This window comes from Rana temporaria, chromosome 3 (assembly GCF_905171775.1).
Source record: "Rana temporaria chromosome 3, aRanTem1.1, whole genome shotgun sequence".
In the NCBI taxonomy this organism is placed as follows: Eukaryota; Metazoa; Chordata; class Amphibia; order Anura; family Ranidae; genus Rana; species Rana temporaria.
Genome location: NC_053491.1, coordinates 40,076,978 through 40,097,346, shown reverse-complemented (window position 1 = coordinate 40,097,346; position 20,369 = coordinate 40,076,978). Strand labels below are relative to the sequence as shown.

The 20,369-nt window shown below is 46.5% G+C and overlaps 1 protein-coding gene across 1 annotated transcript in view; it reads right to left on the bottom strand.

Annotated features, from left to right (window-relative positions):
- The window catches only part of WDR93 (WD repeat domain 93), a 130,267-nt gene extending 109,934 nt beyond the window's left edge, over positions 1-20,333 (bottom strand). Inside the window, exons 1-3 of the mRNA XM_040342418.1 lie at positions 20,245-20,333; positions 12,501-12,847; positions 10,126-10,327 (exon numbers count right to left, since the gene is read on the bottom strand). Coding sequence (XP_040198352.1) covers positions 10,126-10,327; positions 12,501-12,764 — 466 coding nt within the window. The 5' untranslated portion in view covers positions 12,765-12,847; positions 20,245-20,333. The remainder of the gene's footprint in view (positions 1-10,125; positions 10,328-12,500; positions 12,848-20,244) is intronic.
- Between the last annotated feature and the right edge of the window lie 36 nt (positions 20,334-20,369).

Below are 20,369 nucleotides of genomic sequence, written 5' to 3'. Positions count from 1 at the left end.
ACGGAAGACTGTACCCATTTGTCGGGAATGCTGGCTTCCCAAACCTCTGAAAAGAGACGCAGCCTTCCCCCCACCCTCGTGGGTGGGGGCGCCCCTTCATAAGGTCGGCTTGGGGGCTGGTTTTGCTGGTTTGCGAAACCACTGCTTCTTGCCTCTAGCGGCCTGTCCCTGCGATTTGCTGTTGAAGTTAAAGTTTGATCTTGCAGGAGGCCGTCGATACTGTTTGGCATTAGAGGGCCCTTGCCCAGGGGAGTGCTGTCGTTTAAACGCAGGCCCCTGAAACTTTTTCTTGGTTGGCAAAAGTGTACTTTTGCCGCTTAAAATGGTCGGAATGTATTTATCCAGGTCTTCTCCGAAGAGTCGTCCTCCATGGAAGGGGAACCCTACCAGGAGCTTCTTGCATGGGGGCTCGGCCTCCCAGCTCTTTAACCATAAGAGTCTTCTCATATGGATAAGGGATAACGATAAACGTGACGCTTGCTGGATAGAATCCTTAATCGCATCTACCGTAAAGCGTATGGCCCTAGGGACATCAGAAAATTCTTCTGCCTGCTGGGCAGGAATAAGTTTAAGCATCTGCTTAGTTTGATCCGATAATGCTTGTGCAACCCCAATCGCAGCCACAGCTGGCTGCACTACTGCCCCTGCAGTAGTGAAGGAGCTTTTAAGTAGTGCTTCCAAGCGTTTATCAACCGGATCCTTGAACACCTGTATGTTTTCTACAGGGCATGTTAAAGATTTGTTAACACATGAGATGGCTGCGTCCACCGCCGGGGTTGCCCATCTCTTGGAAAATTTATCTTCCATAGGATATAAGGCAGAGAATCTTTTAGGTGGTAAAAAGATTCTATCTGGCTTGGTCCAATCTTGGAACATAACTTCCTCTAGCAGAGGATGGATCGGAAAAACTGCGTTGTTTTGAGGCGCCTTTAGTGAGCCCAAAGCTGAAACAGTCGATACTTGGAGATCTGGTACTGGCAAGTTGAATGCACTATGGACCAAGTCCGTTAAGGCTTGAACCCACCAGCTCTCCCCTTGGGAGGCTGCCCCAGACTCCCCTGTATCCGGATCCTCGATCCCCGAACCTGCTTGGTCCTTGTCCAAGAGGTCGTCCAATTCCCCTGCGGAAAGGACCTCCTCCTCTGAGGGTCCACGCTCGGGCGACGGAGATCTATTCCGTTTTCTGCTCCGCATAGCCTTGGCTATCATCTTTTCCATTCTTTTTTCCATCTCTTTTAAAGAGGTGGACAATACCTCGTCCGTGACCACCCTAGGGTTGGACTGACCCGTGCCAGCTCCAGCCCCAGATCCCGATGGTCCCACCAAGGCTCCCTCTCGGGAAAGCAGCGGCATAACTTTGTCCGAGACCTCAGACTCTCTGGGGGAATCCCCACCTCTTGTACCCTCTGACCCAGATGCCATGGTACAATACCGAGGTACGCCTGCTAACTTATCGGTGGTTGGAACTATAAATAGTTATTGCCCAAAAACCCGTTTGGGGGATAAAAAAATGCCTTATTTCCCTTTAATGGTTCTTTTTTTTTTTTTTTTTCAAACCCAAGAAAGAAAAAACATTCTGTCCCCCTTAGTAGTATTGCCAAAAAACTGCTGAGATAGAAAAGAACAGCCTAACTCTAGGCTCCAGGACAGTCTTATTGAAGACTGTAATATCTGTTTTGGCCACTGTGTGTCCTCGGCGCCCCGTGCTGCCGCTCTGGTCTCTTCCTCTCTCAGTTCCAGCATACACTGAGCTGGGAACAAATGGAAGGGCCGCCCCTTCCTTTAACATGCTGGCCCGCCCTTCCCCCCTCAGTTAACGGCGCGAAATTGCGCCCATATCACGGGGACGCGCGCGCCCGCCGGCGGGGGGGGGGGGGGTGGGGGGGAAGCAGACCACACGAGGAGGCAGTTTGTCCTGTCTCCAGGCTAGGAGGAAGAACCGTGGCAGCAATCGCCTGGAGGCTTTGCAGGTAAGCACAGCTCTCTTTACACACACACACACACACACACACACAGGCCTCTTTCTCAATGTTTACAATACTACCAGGGAGTTCACCTTTTATGGGGAATACACATAGAGCCATCCTATCTTTAAGACATGTGACTTACTTTGCCAGATGCAGCGCATAACTTTAGGCATGTCCCCTGTGAACCCCCCAGAAAAACCTGCTAAGAACCAAGTTCCGCAAGTTTCCCCTCACTTACCTGCTCCATGCCGCAGGACTTTGCAAAGCAAGAGGCCCAATCTTCCCCCATCTCCGTGGGGCATTGACCTTCAGGCCCTGGGTTCCTATGAAGGATCCACTGTCCTGGGCCCATATAGCACTCTGGCAACAGAAACATTAGGCCCCCAAAGGTTTCTAAGTTCTGGGCCCAGGGTCCAGCTCTCTAAAAAGAAAAGCATTATGGGCTATACCCCTTTGGTTTGGGGTCCGGTTACTGACCACTTTAGCGCTGAGGCCTTTGGACAGAACCGGTTAGCCCACCTAATCCCAAGGATGTGGAGGCAAGCTAAACCATGACCAACACCTAAGACACTGGCGTAAAAACTGAGGTACTCCTCCTATGGGAGGGGGTTATATAGGGAGGGGCATTTCCTGTTTGAGATTGCCAGTGTCCATCACCTGAAGGTACTCCATATAACCCACATAGTAATGAATATGCCGCTCTGTGTCCCGTGATGTACGATAAAGAAATACCTATACTACGGTATGTAAACCAAAAAAAACAGCATACTGTACATGTCGGCAGTATGCTGGATTGAATGGTAAATACTTGTTTTTAGGGTGAATCTCCACTATAAGTCTCACAAAGACTTCAAACCAATACAAATCTGCCCTTCAAAAATACTATTTCTGTCTCAATCACTTCAAAAATAAGATTGATACAATTCGTGAGGAGATCTCTGATGCGCAGATATCTCCCCCATTTAATACTCCATGTCCACAGGTACAGAAATTACTTTCCTCATTCAACCATTTAACTATAGACGAGGCTGCTAAACTTTTTTCTAACACCCATCTAACCACTCCTGAACCCTATCCCCTCGCAAATGCTATGGTCACCCTCTGGCTCTTTCCAAAAATCTCAAACTTACATCTTTAACCACTTCCCGACCGCCGCATGTAAATGTACGTCCACAGTATGGCACGTACAGGCACATGGGCGTACATGTACGTCCTTGCCTTTCCGCGGGTGGGGGGTCCGATCGGGACCCCCCCCCCCGCGACATGCGGCGGTCGGGTTCCCTCGGGGAGCGATCCGGGACGACGGCGCGGCTATTCGTTTATAGCCGCTCCGTCGCGATCGCTCCCCGAGGCTGAAGCACGGGGAGAGCCGTATGTAAACACGGCTTCCCCGTGCTTCACTATGGCGGCGTATCGATCGAGTGATCCTTTTTATAAAGGAGACTCGATCGATGACGTCAGTCCTACAGCCACACCCCCCTACAGTTGTAAACACACACTAGGTGCACCCTAACTCCTACAGCGCCCCCTGTGGTTAACTCCCAAACTGCAACTGTCATTTTCACAATAAAGAATGCAATTTAAATGCATTTTTTGCTATGAAAATGACAATGGTCCCAAAAATGTGTCAAAATTGTCCGAAGTGTCCGCCATAATGTCGCAGTCACGGAAAAAATCGCTGATCGCCGCCATTAGTAGTAAAAAAAATAAAAATGCAATAAAACTATCCCCTATTTTGTAAACGCTATAAATTTTGCGCAAACCAACCGATAAACGATTATTGCGATTTTTTTTACCAAAAATAGGTAGAAGAATACGTATCAGCCTAAACTGAGGAAAAAAAAATTGTATACATGTTTTTGGGGGATATGTATTACAGCAAAAAGTAAAAAATATTGCATTTCTTTTTCAAAATTGACGCTCTATTTTTGTTTATAGCGCAAAAAATAAAAACCGCAGAGGTGATCAAATACCACCAAAAGAAAGCTCTATTTGTGGGGAAAAAAGGACGCCAATTTTGTTTGGGAGCCACGTCGCACGACCGCGCAATTGTCTGTTAACCACTTACGGACCCCCCACTGTATATATACGTCCTCTTTTTAAACATGGATATCTCAGTAACGGCAGCAGCTGCTGCCACAACTGAGATATCCATGTTTTCAGCTGGCGGCCGTGTAAATAATAACGGCGGTCTCCGCGGCGGATTCGCCGCGAGATCGCCGTTATCGGTGGCGGGAGAGGGGCCCCCCCCCCCTCCCGCCGCTTTTCCGCGCCCTCCGCCGCTTACCGGAGCCGTCGGTAGCAGCGGAGGAGATCCGATGCTGCCGCCAGGAGAGTGAGGACTTGAGTGAGGGCAAGATGGCCCCCACCCGTCCTCATAGCTCTGCTGGGCGGAAGTGACGTCAAAACGTCAGTCCCGCCCAGCCTCTTAAAGAGACAATTTTTTTTCTGTCATTTTTTTAAATGACAAATTTTCCTTTTTTTTTTTTTTTTTTTTTGCATTTAAGCCTAAATATGAGATCTGAGGTCTTTTTGACCCCAGATCTCATATTTAAGAGGACCTTTCATGCTTTTTTCTATTACAAGGGATGTTTACATTCCTTGTAATAGGAATAAAAGTGATCATTTTTTTTTTTTTTTATATTTTAGTGTAAAAAATAATAAAATCAATAAAATGAAATAAGAAAACAAAAAAAAATTTTTTTTAAAGCGCCCCGTCCTGACGAGCTCGCGCGCAGAAGCGAACGCATACGTGAGTAGCGCCCGCATATGAAAACGGTGTTCAAATCACACAAGTGAGGTATCGCCGCGATCGTTAGAGCGAGAGCAATAATTATAGCCCTAGAGCTACTCTGTAGCTCAAAAAATGCAACTTATAGAATTTTTTAAACGTCGCCTATCTAGATTTTTAAGGGTAAAAGTTTGACGCCATGCCACGAGCGGGCGCAATTTTAAAGCGTGACATGTTGGGTATCATTTTACTCGGCGTAACATTATCTTTCACAATATATAAGAAAATTGGGCCAAATTTATTGTTGTCTTATTTTTTAATTCAAAAAAGTGAATTTTTTCCAAAAAAAGTGCGCTTGTAAGACTGCTGCGCAAATACGGTGTGACAAAAAGTATTGCAATGACCGCCATTTTATTCTCTAGGGTGTTAGAAAAAAAAATATATAATGTTTGGGGGTTTTAAGTAATTTTCTAGCAGAAAAAAATGTTTTAGTCTTGCAAACACCAAATCTGAAAAACACCTGAGGTCTTTAAGTGGTTAAAGCGACGCAGTCCCGAACTGTAAAAACCCCTTGGGTCTTTAGGCAGCATTTTGGTCCGGGGCTTAAGTGGTTAATCTGTCCTTCTCTTCTGGCATCTTTCCCAACTCTCTGAAACATGCACCAGCTACCCCCCTAATCTTAACAAACAACGCCCCATCTCTTTACTCCTCTTCTCCGTCAAAATCAATGGCTCAACCATCAACGCGTTCCGCAGGCCAAGGTTATAGCTGTATTTCTTGACTCTGAACTCACCTTTTGGCCTCACATTCAATCACCGTTCAAAGCTTGGTGCCTCAATCTCTGCAACAGCTCCAAGCTATGCTCCTTCCTAACCAATGACACCACAAAGCTTCTAATCCACTCCCTGGTTCTCTCGCGCCCTGACTAGTGCAATTCCCTCCTCATTGGCTTACCTTTACATAGCCTATGCCCCATTCAGTCCATCTTGAATGCTGCTGCCAGACTTATCCACCTTACACACCGTTGTGTCTGCTACTCCTCTCTGCCAATGTTTGCTGTGACGCGCTCAAAAAATTTAATTCAAGATACTAACAATAACTTACAAAGTGATCCACATCTCTGCCCCCAGCTACATCACTAACCTAGTCTCTAAATAAAAACCAAAACGTTCTCTTTGTTTCTCCCAAGACCTCCTGCTCTCTAGCTCCCTTGTTTCTTCTTCCCATGCTCGCCTCCATGGCTTCTTCAGAGTCTCTCCCATCGTCAGGAACTCCCTACCCCAAACTGTCCGACTATCTCCTACTCTGTCCACTTTTAGACAATCCCTGAAAATCCTCCTCTTCAGAGAGGCCTATCCTGCCCCCACCTAACAACTGTGGGCCAAATCCACAAAAACGGGCGTATATTTAGGCGGGCGTAGCGCATCTCATATGCGCTACGCCGCTGTAACTCAGAGTGGCTCGTAGGGTATCCACAAAGCACTTGCTCCCATATGTGCGCCGGCGTAACGTAAATCGGCCGGTGTAAGCCCGCGTAATTCAAAGTAGGCTTGGAGTGGGCGTGTTGTATGGTAATCTGGTATGACCCCACGTAATTGACGCTTTTTACGAACGGCGCATGCGCCGTCCATGGACGTATCCCAGTGCGAATGCGCAAAATCATGTCGCAAATAGTCAATGCTTTTGACGTGAACGTAACTTACGCAAAGCCCTATTCGCGAACGATTTACACAAACGACGGAAAATTTTACGCTGTCCCGACGTCCATACCTAACATTGCGTACACCTCATAGAGGCAGGGGTAACGCTACGCCGAAAAAATCCTTACATAAACGACGTAAAAAAATGCGCCGGGCGGACGTACGTTTGAGAATCGGCGTATCTAGCTAATTTGCATGCTCTACGCGGAAATCAACGGAAGCGCCACCTAGCGGCCACCGTAAATATGCACCTAAGATCTGACGGCGTACTAAGACGTACGTCAGTCGGATCTAGCCCACATTCAGTCGTATCTTGTTTTGTGGATACAAAACAAACATACGACGGCGCATCGTAGAACTTACGCGGCGTATCAATGTATACCCCGCCGTAAGTTCTTTGTGTATCTGGCCCTGTATATTTATTTTATCAGCACATCCCCAACAGTTATTACTTTCTCTATCTCTTGATCCTCCCTCTTAGATTGTAAGCTCAAATAATTCTTACTGTATTAAATTGTACTATTGCGGTACAGGTAAGTGGATAAAGTCAAGTGTATAGACATGTATATAAAAAAAATATACATGGAATTTTTATTAATACAAACACAATAAAACACACAAAATCCTATACAGTTTAAAACCATTGTGACAACCATATGTATCACCAGTATAATGGTCCCCATGAGGGGAAAAATACAGTGGGATTGGGGGGTCACGAGCAACATCTCAACTAGTTTCGCTGACTAGTGCCGCTTCGTCAGGAGAATATCTGTAATTTAATCAAAAACTATACAATTGGTTGTTTGGTTTGGGGACCAAATTTCCGATTTCTATAAATTCAACAAAAATTCTGAATGATGGTACTATTACAATACATCACCTATATGCTTTAGAGCAGTGGTTCTCAACCTTTCTAGTGACCCCTTGATAAAATTTCCGAATTTGCGGGGACCCCTAACAGAAAAAAAAAAAAATTGTAGCGTGGCAAGTAATTTGCTCCCCTAACCCCTTCCACTCCACAATTTAAAATGTACCACTCTCTTTTATCTCTCTATCCTAATTTTTTGTTCCCCATCTCTCTCTCTCTCTAGCCGTCTTTCTTGTTCTCTTATATTCTTTCTCTCCCTTTTTCTTTGTTACTACCCCTCTTTTCCTCTCCCTTCCATGTATTCTCTCTTTATTCCTTTTCTTACTCCTTGTTGGGGGAGGGGGGGGTGGAGGGAATGGGAAGTGTAGCCATGCTGGAGGGAGTTCTGATCAACCAAATTAGGTGCTCTTGACCAAGGTCATCTGCTGATCTGAGAACTTTAGTGGGGACTTTTAATGGCAACTATAATCACAGGCAGTGTTACTCACTGTGTCTCCGGGTTCATGGTGTCTCGCAGGAGTGACCCATATGCCAAAATCAGGAGATAGGGTCTCCTCCAGCCCTTTCCACTTCACATTCCTCACCAGTCAGCTGACCTCTAGTCTCCGCCCCCCCGTCCATGCCGTGAACTGAATGGGCAGCTGCGAAAAGGCTGAGTGGGCGGCAGCGGGCTCCAGGAACAGCCCTGTTGGGCGGCCTTGAAAACGCTGGTAAAGCGGTGTGGGGTTCAGGAACAGCCATGGATTTGGTGACCCGTGGCAAATCATCATTTGACCCCCGAGGGGGTCCCGACCCCCAGGTTGAGAACCACTGCTTTAGAGGCTGTATTCAAATTGTAATAAATTGTATTAAACGGTCTGCTCTCATGTTGTAAAGCGATGCATAAACTGTTGGCGCTATATAAATCCTGTATTATTACATGTATCAATGTTGCTGCCAGCTGGCTTGTACAGTACTGCAAACTATTAAATACATGATACACTTAAGTCGGCCATAGATGGTTCCAACTGAATTTCGATTCATCTATGGGAAAGCCTGTTTTGTTTTGTATGATCACTGCAGAAAAAAACATGCAAACATCACGGATAACATACAAGTCACATTTATATTTACATTATATTATGTTTTGTTGACCCCTGAAACACGTTGGATGTATTTTAGCACAATATCAATAAATTAAATTGGAATTTTTTTGGTCTGGTGCTCCTTCCATGTATGCACATTATTTTTGTGGCAACCTGTTGGGGTACCCACTGGAGGGTAGCCTTGTCTTGTCTGTCCTGAGCGGCCTAACCTGAGTCAGTGGGCTCTTAATATGTTTTTATTTCCAATTTCCGATAGGAACTTTTTGCGTCTGAAAAATAGAAAACCAGCTCTCAATCTTTTGTTGGCAGAAATTCCGACAGCAAAAGTCTGATGGAGCATACACACGGTCGGAATTTCCGACCAAAACGCACATCTGACTTTTCTTGTCGGAATTTCCGATCGTGTGTGCGGGGCATAGGCTTCAATTGAAAACATTAAAAAAACATTTTTTTTTAAAATCATGTCTGTTTACACCTGAGTGCTCAGGCACCTATCGCTCAAAATAGTACAGGAGCTCCTTTTCGGGTAAATTTGCACATCTTTGGCCCCATAGACTTCAACAGGAGTGCCTGAAAAAAAAAGTGCATGAAAATGCGTGTAATGCATGTTGTCCATGGATCCAACCACACGTGATCCTGCCCCAAAGAAGTGAGATGTGAAATGGAAAGTGTGCTTTGGTTTGGCTGCAACTTTTTAAACAGGTCTGTGTTAGGACATAGATGGTTTTGATAGGGTGGGCTAGTTGGAAACATTTATTTAACCAATTAAGACCCAGACCTTTAGGCAGCTAAAGGACTCGGCCAGGTTTTGCGATTCGGCACTGCGTTGCTTTAACAGACAATTGCGCGGTCATGCGACGTGGCTCCCAAACAAAATTGGCGGCCTTTTTTTCCCACAAATAGAGCTTTCTTTTGGGGGTATTTGATCATCTCTGTGGTTTTTATTTTTTGCGCTATAAACAAAAATAGAGCGACAATTTTGAAAAAGATGCAATATTTTTTACTTTTTGCTATAATAAATATCCCCCAAAAAATATATAATTTTTTTTCCCTCAGTTTAGGCCGATACGTATTCTTCTACCTATTTTTGGTAAAAAAAATGTCAATAAGCGTTTATCGGTTGGTTTGCGCAAAATTTATAGCGTTTACAAAATAGGGGATAGTTTTATTGCATTTTTATTTAAAAAAAATGTTTTTATTACTAATGGCGGCGATCAGCAATTTTTTTCGTGACTGCGACATTATGGCGGACACTTCGGACAATTTTGACACATTTGTGGGACCATTGTCATTTTCACAGCAAAGAATGCATTTAAAATGCATGGTTTACTGTGAAAATGACAATTGCAGTTTGGGAGTTAACCACAGGGGGGCGCTGATGGGGTTATGTATGACCTAATATGTGTTTCTAACTGTAGGGGGGTGTGGCTGTAGGTGTGACGTCATCGATTGTGTATCCCTATAAAAGGGATCACACGATTGATGATGCCGCCACAGTGAAGAACGGGGAAGCTCTCCCCGTTCCTCAGCTCCGGGGACTGATCGCGGGACTCCAGTGGCGATCGGGTCCCCCGGTCATGGAGCTTTGGACTGAGTCCCGGGCGCGTGCCTGCAAACCCACGGCTGGGCACTAGCAGAGGACGTACCTGTACGTGCATGTGCCCAGCCATGCCATTCTGCCGAAGTAAATGTGCAGGAGGCGGTCCTTAAGCGGTTAAAAAAAAAAAACATTTTTAAGTATTCATGTTTAACACTATGTAGGACAAATGTTTACCCATGTTATCCACTGTGCCAATCAGGTAGGTGAGATTTTTCACATGACATATACTCAGGCTGCACACTTCTAATTTATCTGCTTCCCAGCCACAGATCCAGTCACCACCCGACAAGCTGTAAACCATCAAACCCTCAGAGAGGCCGACAAATAAGAACGATCCGTTTTCCCCTGCAGCCACACAATTAACTCTTCTGGATACCTAAAAGTAATAAAATAAACATCTCAACAGGTGGAGAAATACATGAAAAAAATATTAAAAAGGATCAGAATGGTGTATCAAACTTAAAAAAATAAATAAATAATAAAAAAGAAGAAGCTAAATGGAATATTCACACTTTAAAAACATTATACAGTAAAACCTTGGATTGTGAGCATAATTAGTTCCAGAAACATGCTTGTAATCCAAAGCACTTGTATATCAAAGCAAATTTCTGCATAAGAAATAATGGAAACTAGGGTTGTCCCGAAACCGATACTAGTATGGGTATCGGGACCGATTCCGAGTATTTGCGGGAGTACTTGTACTCCCGCAAATACCCCCGATGCCTAAATAGAATACTTGCCCCCCCCCCCCCGCTACGCCGCATCCCCGCTGCCGCCGCCGCTTGGTTAATACGGGCAGGGAACATTACAGCTTTCATTTGAATAGCTGTAGTGTTTCCCGCCGCGCCGCGTATAGACACTCCCCCTTGCTCGGGTGAACTGTCCAATCCCGAGCAAGGGGGAGTGTCTATACGCAGCGTGGCGCAAAAGACTACAGCTATTCAAATGAAAGCTGTAATGTTCCCCGCCCGTATTAACCAAGTGGCGGCGCGGCACGGCAGCATGTAGGTAAGGGGGACATGGCTGCATATATGGGGGGGACATGGCTGGATATGGGGGGGACATGGCTGGATATGGGGTGACATGGCTGCATATGGGGGGGTGACATGGCTGCATATGGGGGGGGGGGACATGGCTGCATATGGGGGGGGGGACATGGCTGCATATGGGGGGGGGGGGGACATGGCTGCATATGGGGGGGGGACACATGGCTGCATATGGGGGGGGGACATGGCTGCATATGGGGGGGGGGACATGGCTGCATATGGGGGGGGGGGGACATGGCTGCATATGGGGGGGGGGACATGGCTGCATATGGGGGGGGGACATGGCTGCATATGGGGGGGGGACATGGCTGCATATGGGGGGGGGACATGGCTGCATATGGGGGGGGGACATGGCTGCATATGGGGGGGGGACATGGCTGCATATGGGGGGGGGACATGGCTGCATATGGGGGGGGGGACATGGCTGCATATGGGGGGGGGGGGGGGGGGGGGGGGGGGGGACATGGCTGCATATGGGGGGGGGGGGACATGGCTGCATATGGGGGGGGGGACATGGCTGCATATGGGGGGGGGGACATGGCTGCATATGGGGGGGGACATGGCTGCATATATGGGGGGGACATGGCTGCATATATGCGGGGGGACATGGCTGCATATATGCGGGGGGACATGGCTGCATATATGCGGGGGGACATGGCTGCATATATGCGGGGGGACATGGCTGCATATATGGGGGGGACATGGCTGCATCTGTGGGGGGACATGGCTGCATCTGTGGGGGGACATGGCTGCATTTGTGGGGGGACATGGCTGCATTTGTGGGGGGACATGGCTGCATTTGTGGGGTGACATGGCTGCATTTGTGGGGGGGACATCGCTGCATTTGGGGACACATTTAAAAAAAAGTATCGGTATTCGGTATCGGCGAGTACTTGGAAAAAAAGTATCGGTACTCGTACTCGGTCCTAAAAAAGTGGTATCGGGACAACCCTAATGGAAACTCAAATGATTCGTTCCACAACCATTTATTCATAAGTCCTTCAGTTTATAGTCCATATAAAAAGATTATAGCAATGTGATAAGTTGTGTAACCATAAAATGTCCATCCACAAATGGAAGCCTCCACAAGGGGATTAGAAGCAAAATCCATCAGGAGCTACAGAGTATAAAAGAGAAGAGAGGCGCCTCTAAGTGTAGCAATAAGTTGCTAAATGTTGAACCTTCATTAAATTCAACCATATTGCTACACTTAGAGGCGCCTCTCTTCTCTTTTATACTCTGTTGTGACATGACACTACTCTTATATCAAGACATCACTTGTATATCAAGGTAAAATGTATTTAAAAATGTTGCTTGTCTTGTAAAACGCTCTCAAACCAAGTTTTTACTGTACTGGGCAATATAAAAGTAGTTTGGCATGTTTAAGGTGTGCAATCGGTTGTATGATAAGGGGAATAGACAGATTTCTAACATTCGGGTCGAAGGGTTGAATGAGAGAAATCTTGCAGTGTATGGCCAGCTAAAGGCAGCTTATATAATTACGTGGATTTCAGTAGCTGGCTGGAAGATGTCGGTTTTCTTTTTGAGTTTCTCCTCTTCGCGGCTCTGTTCCCGTATCTTGATGAGCTCAATAGCTTGGTCAATCAGACATTCTACCACTTTTGCGATCATGCGATACGGCTGTGGGAGAGAGTCCCGTGCTTGGTCTGGATCCCTCAAGAAATAATCCTCATGTTCTTCACTGGCCCAGTCCTTCTCAGAACCCGGAGGGATTTCTAAGGGCCCTTTTCTAATGTATATCGGCATCCTGTAGGCTGGAGATCCAAGAATACAACAGTCTGCAAACTGACTTCAATAAGTGACTCCTTCAGAAATTCATGTGATGTTACCTAAAGAAAATAAGTAAAGAATCAGAAAAAGTTCTACAAAGAATGTTAACCACTTAAGACCCTGACCTTTAGGCAGCTAAAGGACCCGGCCAGGTTTTGCGATTCGGCACTGCGTCGCTTTAACAGACAATTGCGCGGTCATGCGACGTGGCTCCCAAACAAAATTGGCGTCCTTTTTTTCCCACAAATAGAGCTTTCTTTTGGTGGTATTTGATCACCTCTGCGGTTTTTATTTTTTGCGCTATAAACAAAAATAGAGCGACAATTTTGAAAAAAATGCAAAATTTTTTACTTTTTGCTGTAATAAATATCCCCCAAAAATATATATAAAAAAAAAATTTTCCTCAGTTTAGGCCGATACGTATTCTTCTACCTATTTTTGGTAAAAAAAAAAATCGCAATAAGCATTTATCGGTTGGTTTGCGCAAAAATTTATAGCGTTTACAAAATAGGGGATAGTTTTATTTTATTTTTATAATTCTTTTTTACTAATAATGGCGGCGATCAGCGATTTTTTTCGTGGCTGCGACATTATGGCGGACACTTCGGACAATTTTGACACATTTTTGGGACCATTGTCATTTCCACAGCAAAAAATGCATTTAAGATGCATCGTTTACTGTGGAAAAGACAGCTGCAGTTTGGGAGTTAACCACAAGGGGGCGCTAAAGGGGTTATGTGTGACCTAATATGTGTTTACAACTGTAGGGGGGTGTGGCTGTAGGTGTGACGTCATCGATTGCGTATCCCTATAAAAGGGAACACACGATCGATGACGCCGCCACAGTGAAGAACGGGGAAGCTGTGTTTACATACGGCTCTCCCGTTCTTCACCTCCGGGACCGATCGCGGGACTCCAGCAGAGAACGGGTATGCGAGTCCCGCGGTCACGGAGCTTCGGACCGGGTCGCGGGAGCGCGCCCGCGACCCCACGGCTGGGCTTAAAGAGCCACGTACCTGTTTGTGGATGTGCCCAGCCGTGCCATTCTGCCGACGTATATCGGCGTGAAAGGGTCCTTAAGTGGTTAAAGAATTCCAGGTATAGGAACCTTATACATAGTTACATTAGTCCAGCTTGGACCAATGTAACTATGCGAATTCCATACCTGTGGGCAGGGCCGGTGCAAAACTGTTTTGTGTCCTAGGAAAGACCAGCTACTTGCACCCCCCACCCCAAAAATAAAACAATTTTAAAAAACAGTAGAAAATATTAAAACAACAAAACATGAAACTGCTAAATTTCTCCAGCCAACATCATCCAATCCTGCAGCGGTATGTGGATTGTTGGCACAGTAGGAAGTAGGCCCAGACTGAGGAAAAATAGGCCCAGCCCATTTTTTTTTTTTTAACCAAATCACAAATAATGGCAACTACTGGTTTTAGTGTATTTTAGTTATATTTCGCCTGCTTCACTCCATTGGTGTCAGTAGTTGTTTATTTTTGTTATTTTTTTTTTTTTTACATTTTATTTCTTGTTTGTTTTCTAGGATCCCCGTTGGGGGGCTTTGGTGAAATATCGGGGGTCTAAACACCTCTAATATTTCACCTTTGAGACCAGTGGCGGTGCGTCTATAGAGGACGCTGGAGCGCCGACCCCTCTGGCTCTCGCACCGCCACTGATAACATAGATTCATGCATTGCATGAATCTATGTTATTGTTGCCGGCCTCTGCCGCCGACTATTCAGATGGCCGGACGGTGAGCGCCGGCCACCTGAATAACGGCAGCTGGTTGGCTGTGCGGAAGTGCCTATCAGAGCCAGCGGCTTTCCGAGTACAGCCCTCAGGCTGTAGTCGGCTCCCGGAAACTTATCTAAGGGACGTACGGGTGGTGCGTTCCTTAGATAAGACTGACAGGCGTCTCAGCCAATCAGGTTCACCGGTTCTGTTAACCTGATTGGCTGAAGCGTCATCGAGGGCGGGAGAAGACATCAAGGGACGTGGAAGGAGGATGACTGACCCCCAGAAAGGTAGGTGGCGGGGGGGGGGGGGGGGGGTTTATACAGGGTAAAGTGGCGACAATGGGCACAGTGGCGGCAATGGGCACAGTGGTGGCAATGGGCACAGTGGCGGCAATTAAAGGGCACAGTGGCATCAATTGGCACAGTGGCGACAATTAAAGGGCACAGTGGCGACAAAGGGCACAGTGGCGACAAAGGGCACAGTGGCGACAAAGGGCACAGTGGCGACAAAGGGCACAGTGGCTGCGTTTGATGGCACAGTAGCTGCGTTTGATGGCATGGCAGAGTGGTGACAATTGATGGCACAGTGGTTGCGTTTGATGGCATGGCACAGTGGTGACAATTGATGGCACAGTGGCTGTGTTTGATGGCATGGTACAGTGACTGCATTTGATGGCATGGCATAGTGGTGACAATTGATGGCACAGTGGCTGTGTTTGATGGCATGGCACAGTGACTGCGTTTTATGGCATGGCACAGTGGTGACAATTGATGGCACAGTGGCTGCGTTTAAAGGCATGGCACCAGCCGCCACTGTTTGAGACAGAGAAAGGAGATTGAGGACACAGCCCTCAGCAGCACAGAATGAATGAACAGGAACAACTTTGTACAGAGGCTTCCCGTTCATTCATAAACTGAGCCATAGTAAACACAGTTTACTATACCTCAGTTATGAAAAAAGAGAGGAAACAGCAGAGCCGGGACAGAGGAAACAGCGGAGCCGGGACAGAGGAGCCGGGACAGAGGAGACAGCGGAGCCGGGACAGAGGAGACAGCGGAGCCGGGACAGAGGAGACAGCCGAGCCGGGACAGAGGAGACAGCCGAGCCGGGACAGAGGAGACAGCCGAGCCGGGACAGAGGAGACAGCCGAGCCGGGACAGAGGAGACAGCCGAGCCGGGACAGAGGAGACAGCCGAGCCGGGACAGAGGAGACAGCCGAGCCGGGACAGAGGAGACAGCCGAGCCGGGACAGAGGAGACAGCCGAGCCGGGACAGAGGAAACAGCCGAGCCGGGACAGAGGAAACAGCCGAGCCGGGACAGAGGAAACAGCCGACCCGGGACAGAGGAAACAGCCGAGCCGGGACAGAGGAAACAGCCGAGCCGGGACAGAGGAGGCAGCCGAGCCGGGACAGAGGAGACAGCCGAGCCGGGACAGAGGAGACAGCCGAGCCGGGACAGAGGAAACAGCCGAGCCGGGACAGAGGAAACGGTGGGGCAGCAAGACCTGGATAGAAGGGGCGGCATATAGAGAAACCAAGCGTACATATTTGCCAGCACACCATGGATCGATAAGATTTTCATCCAAAAAGTTTTAATGGAGAAGAGATCACATCACAAAGGTGTTAGCTGTACGTGCTGCTGTCTTCTTAGGACATGCCGTGGCTGCACCTTAAGCGGCAGTGCACCCTAGGCAGCTGCCTAGTTTTCCTAGTGGTAACATTGGTCCTGCCTGTAGGATCCCTCTAGAAGCTGGAAATCAAGTAGTCACAGCTACTCCAGTGATCATGCACTTGCTTCCGGGTCCTGCAACGAGTGGCTGCCCTGCTGCATTCTAAAAACAGGAGGTCAGCTGCAAAACGCAGGTGCCCTTTGAGAATGCTTTCTATATTCTGAATAAATGCAATGTGTTCTCTGATTGGAGGGAGTGTGACACCACTGCCCTGCCTCTTCCCCTAACCCAGTCAAAGAATGTTTTGCATTTATTGAATACATTTTCAGTAAATTAATAAATTAAAGATAAAACGGCTAGATCCGGGTTTATCCTAGGTCAGTTCCGGGGTCAAAGGTCATTGTAAGTGTGTTTTAGGGATTATATAAAATCAGTTTTTCATTAATAATATATAATAAAAAAAGTGGATATTTGTTACAATTTACCAGCAAATAAAAGCCCAATTTGTGCACAATTAAAAAAAATACTAATAGGTATAACTCACCTGGAGATTATATATATATATATACACACTAGACATTGCATTTTTGGCCACAATTTCTGAAATAAATTAATTTCTATGATCGGCAGCACCATCTAGTGGCCAAACTGTGGTATGATTTTCTGAACTACCTCAATGAGAATATATATCACATTACAACCACTAGTAAATGAAGCCTGACAATCAGGGGTCAAGTCCTGGGGAAAAAAGTGTGGGAACTTCCACCCAAGATCCACTCCCCCACCAAAAAAAAAAAAAAAAAAAAAATCATACGCTCATATGCATGATTACTAAAGCGCATTTTTTTTTTTTAAGCAAGTTCTTTCTAAATCCCGTGATAACTCACGGCAGACCTCCGCAATGTCTCCTGGAAACAATGACAAAAGCTCCCAGGAGACATTGTGGCATCAAAGAAGTGACGGAATACACATATACAGGAAGCGGCCAGTAACATAAAAGATTACCAAGGTTCGACTGCCCCTGACAGTGAGTCAAGCTGGGCATCGCCACTCAGTGAAGGATTGGCTCAGGTGGCTTGGCTGCTCTAGTCCTGCAAAGGGAACTGCGTTCCTGCTGTAAAAAAAGTGCAGGAACTCCGTTCCCACGCGTTCCCGCAGGACTTGAGCCCTGCTGACAATCATAAGAATTAATCTATTACAGAAGTTTTGGCCAAAATGCATCCAGACTGCACAAATGTTGGTGATATTCGTCCACAAATGATTTATAAAGAGACCCTCAGGGCAAGTTTACACTTGCTTCAAAACAAGGCTTCGGACAAGCTTTGTTAAAGCTCTCTGAACGCCAGTCAAAGCCCCTGTCACTAAATAAAATGGTTACCTTACAACCCTGTTTACACCTTGCTTTTGCTTTGTGCTTCGATGAGGTTTTGGTGGAGCTTCAGCGGGGCTTCAAGCAAGCTTTGCATAGACTTCTATGGAGGCTTTGAAGCACCACTGAAGCATGACTGAAGCTACATGGGGTATAATTTTTGAAGCTAACCTGAAGCAAAGCAAGGTGTAAACAAGACTGTAAGCTAACCATTTTACTTAGTGACAGGCTTTGACTGGGCGTTCAAAGCCATATTGAAGTCTTGTTGAAGACGAAGCAAATGCAAATAGAGCCCCTAGCATGGGTCTCAAACTGGTGGCCCTCCAGCTGTTCCAAAACTACAAATCCCATAAGGCATTGCAAGGCTAACAGTTGCAAGCATGACTCCCACAGGCAAAGGCATGATGGGAGTTGTAGTTTTGCAACAGCTGGAGGGCCACCAGTTTGAGACCCCTGCAAGTGATTCTAAAGGCTCAAGGTTTGCATGAAGGTAAACCCCCCCCCCCCCCCCCCCAGCTTCCTCTAATACCCATCTGAGCCCCATAGTGATCCATCAATGTAAGCAACAGCCTTGGTTTACTGGGGACTCTCTCTCCTCATGGGCTGAGACAGCAGTGGGGGCCGTTGCTGTCAATCCCAGCCAGTGAGCCAATGAGAAGAGAGAGGGGGCGGAGCCAAGCTGTGGCTCTGTGTGTGAATAGACATACAGAGCAGTGGCTCAGGAGCGATCCTGCCCTCGGGTGCCCCCATAGCAAGCTGCTTGCTCTGGGGGAACTTTGCAGGTGGGATCACCGAACGGACGACTTATAGGATCCTATAGTACATAGCTGTTGCTAGATGTAAATGAGATTGTACAAACAGATTGTACAGTGTATGGTCAGCATTCCATATCGTTGCATTACCCATTGCTATTGCATTAGGCGGGCTCTTGTACTACATAGCTGTTGGTAGATCTGTAGGTGGTTGTACAATAAGATTGTAAAGTGTATGGTCAGCATTCCATATCATTGCATTAGGCGGGCTCTTGTACTACACCGCTGTTGGCAGTTGTACAATCAGATTGTACAGTGTATGGTCAGCATTCCATATCATTGCATTACCCATTACATTCCTTGTAATAGGAATACAAGTAATCAACATTTTTTTTTTTTTAAAGTGTAAGAAAAAAAAAAAAGTAAAATGAACAATATTTTTTCTTTTTTTTTAAAGCGCCCCTGTCCCTGTGTGCTCGAACGCAGAAGCGAGCATATACGCAAGTCCCACCCACATATGAAAACGGTGTTTAAACCACACATGTGAGATGTCGCCGTGAACGTTAGAGCGAGAGCAATAATTCTAGCCCCAGACCTCCTCTGTAACTCAAAAAACGTAGCCAGTAAAAAAATGTTAAAGCGTCGCCTATAGGGGATTTTTAAGTACTGAAGTTTGGCGACAATCCCAAGCGTGTGCAATTTTGAAGCGTGACATGTGAGGTATCTATTTACTCAGCGTAACTTTATATTTCACATTATGCAAAAAAATTGGGCAAACTTTACTGTTTTTTTTTTTTTTAAAAGCATGAAGCTTTTTTTTCCCCCAAAAAAAAACGCGTTTGAAAAATTGCTGCGCAAATACCGTGTGAGATAAAAAAGTTGAAATGACCGCCATTGTATTCTCTAGGGTCTTTGCTAAAAAAAAAAACATTTATAGGGGCAGATCTACAAAGAAATTACACCGGCGTAATTTCAAAGTACCCACAAAACAAGATACGACGGAATGAGGGATCGATCCAACAGGCGTACGTCTTAGTACGCCGTCGGATCGTAGGTGTATATTTACGCTGGCCGCTAGGTGGCGTTTCCATCGAATTCCGTGTTGTGTATGCAACTTAGCCTGATAAGGCGATCCACGAACGTACGTCCGGGCGGCGCATTTTTTTTTTGTCATTTGCGTTCGGCTTTTTCCGGCGTATAGTTAAAGCTGCTATATTGTGGCGTACTCAATGTTAAGTACGGCCGTCGTTCCCGCGTCGAAATTGTAATTTTTAACGTTGTTTGTGTAAGTCGTTTGCGAATAGGGATTTGCGTAGAATGACGTCACCGTCGTAAGCATAGGCCTGTTTCGGTTTAATTTCGAGCATGCGCACCCCCACGGACGGCGCATGCGCCATTAAAAAAAAACGTTGTTTACGTCGGGTCACAACGTATTTACATAAAACACGCCCCCATCACATCGATTTGAATTGCGCTTCCTTACGCCGCCAAAGATACACTACGCCGCCGTAACTTACGGCGCAGATTTTTTGAGGATTCGAAAAGAAAAAAAGTAAGTTACAGCGGCGTAGTGTATCTTAGATACGCTACGCCCGCTGCAAATATGCGCCGCTGTACGTGGATCTGCCCCATAGTGTTTGGGGGTTCTATGTAATTTTCGAGCAAAAAATTATGATTTTTACATGTAGGAGCGAAGTGTCAGAATCGGCCTGGAAGTGGTTAATTAACCTTTTTTTTGGTAAATTCTCCTTTTAAGGTGTGGCAGGGGGCGTGTCCTATGCTACATACATTTTCTACTAGGTGTCCCTCATTCCCATCGCAAAATGTTGTGAGGTGTGTATTTGTCCAGCGGTGATTTGGCTCATGCAATGATTGTGTACTAGCCCACTAATGTACATATCGGTGTGTGAATGGATGGCTCTCACCTGTCATCCACAAGCATCACCCCCCATGCTGCTGTCCTGGCTTGTTGCTGGCTGTCACCATGGTAACCACGCGGCCAGGAAGCTGCCGGCATATGCTTCCGGGGTTAAGCGTTCTGGGGGCGTGG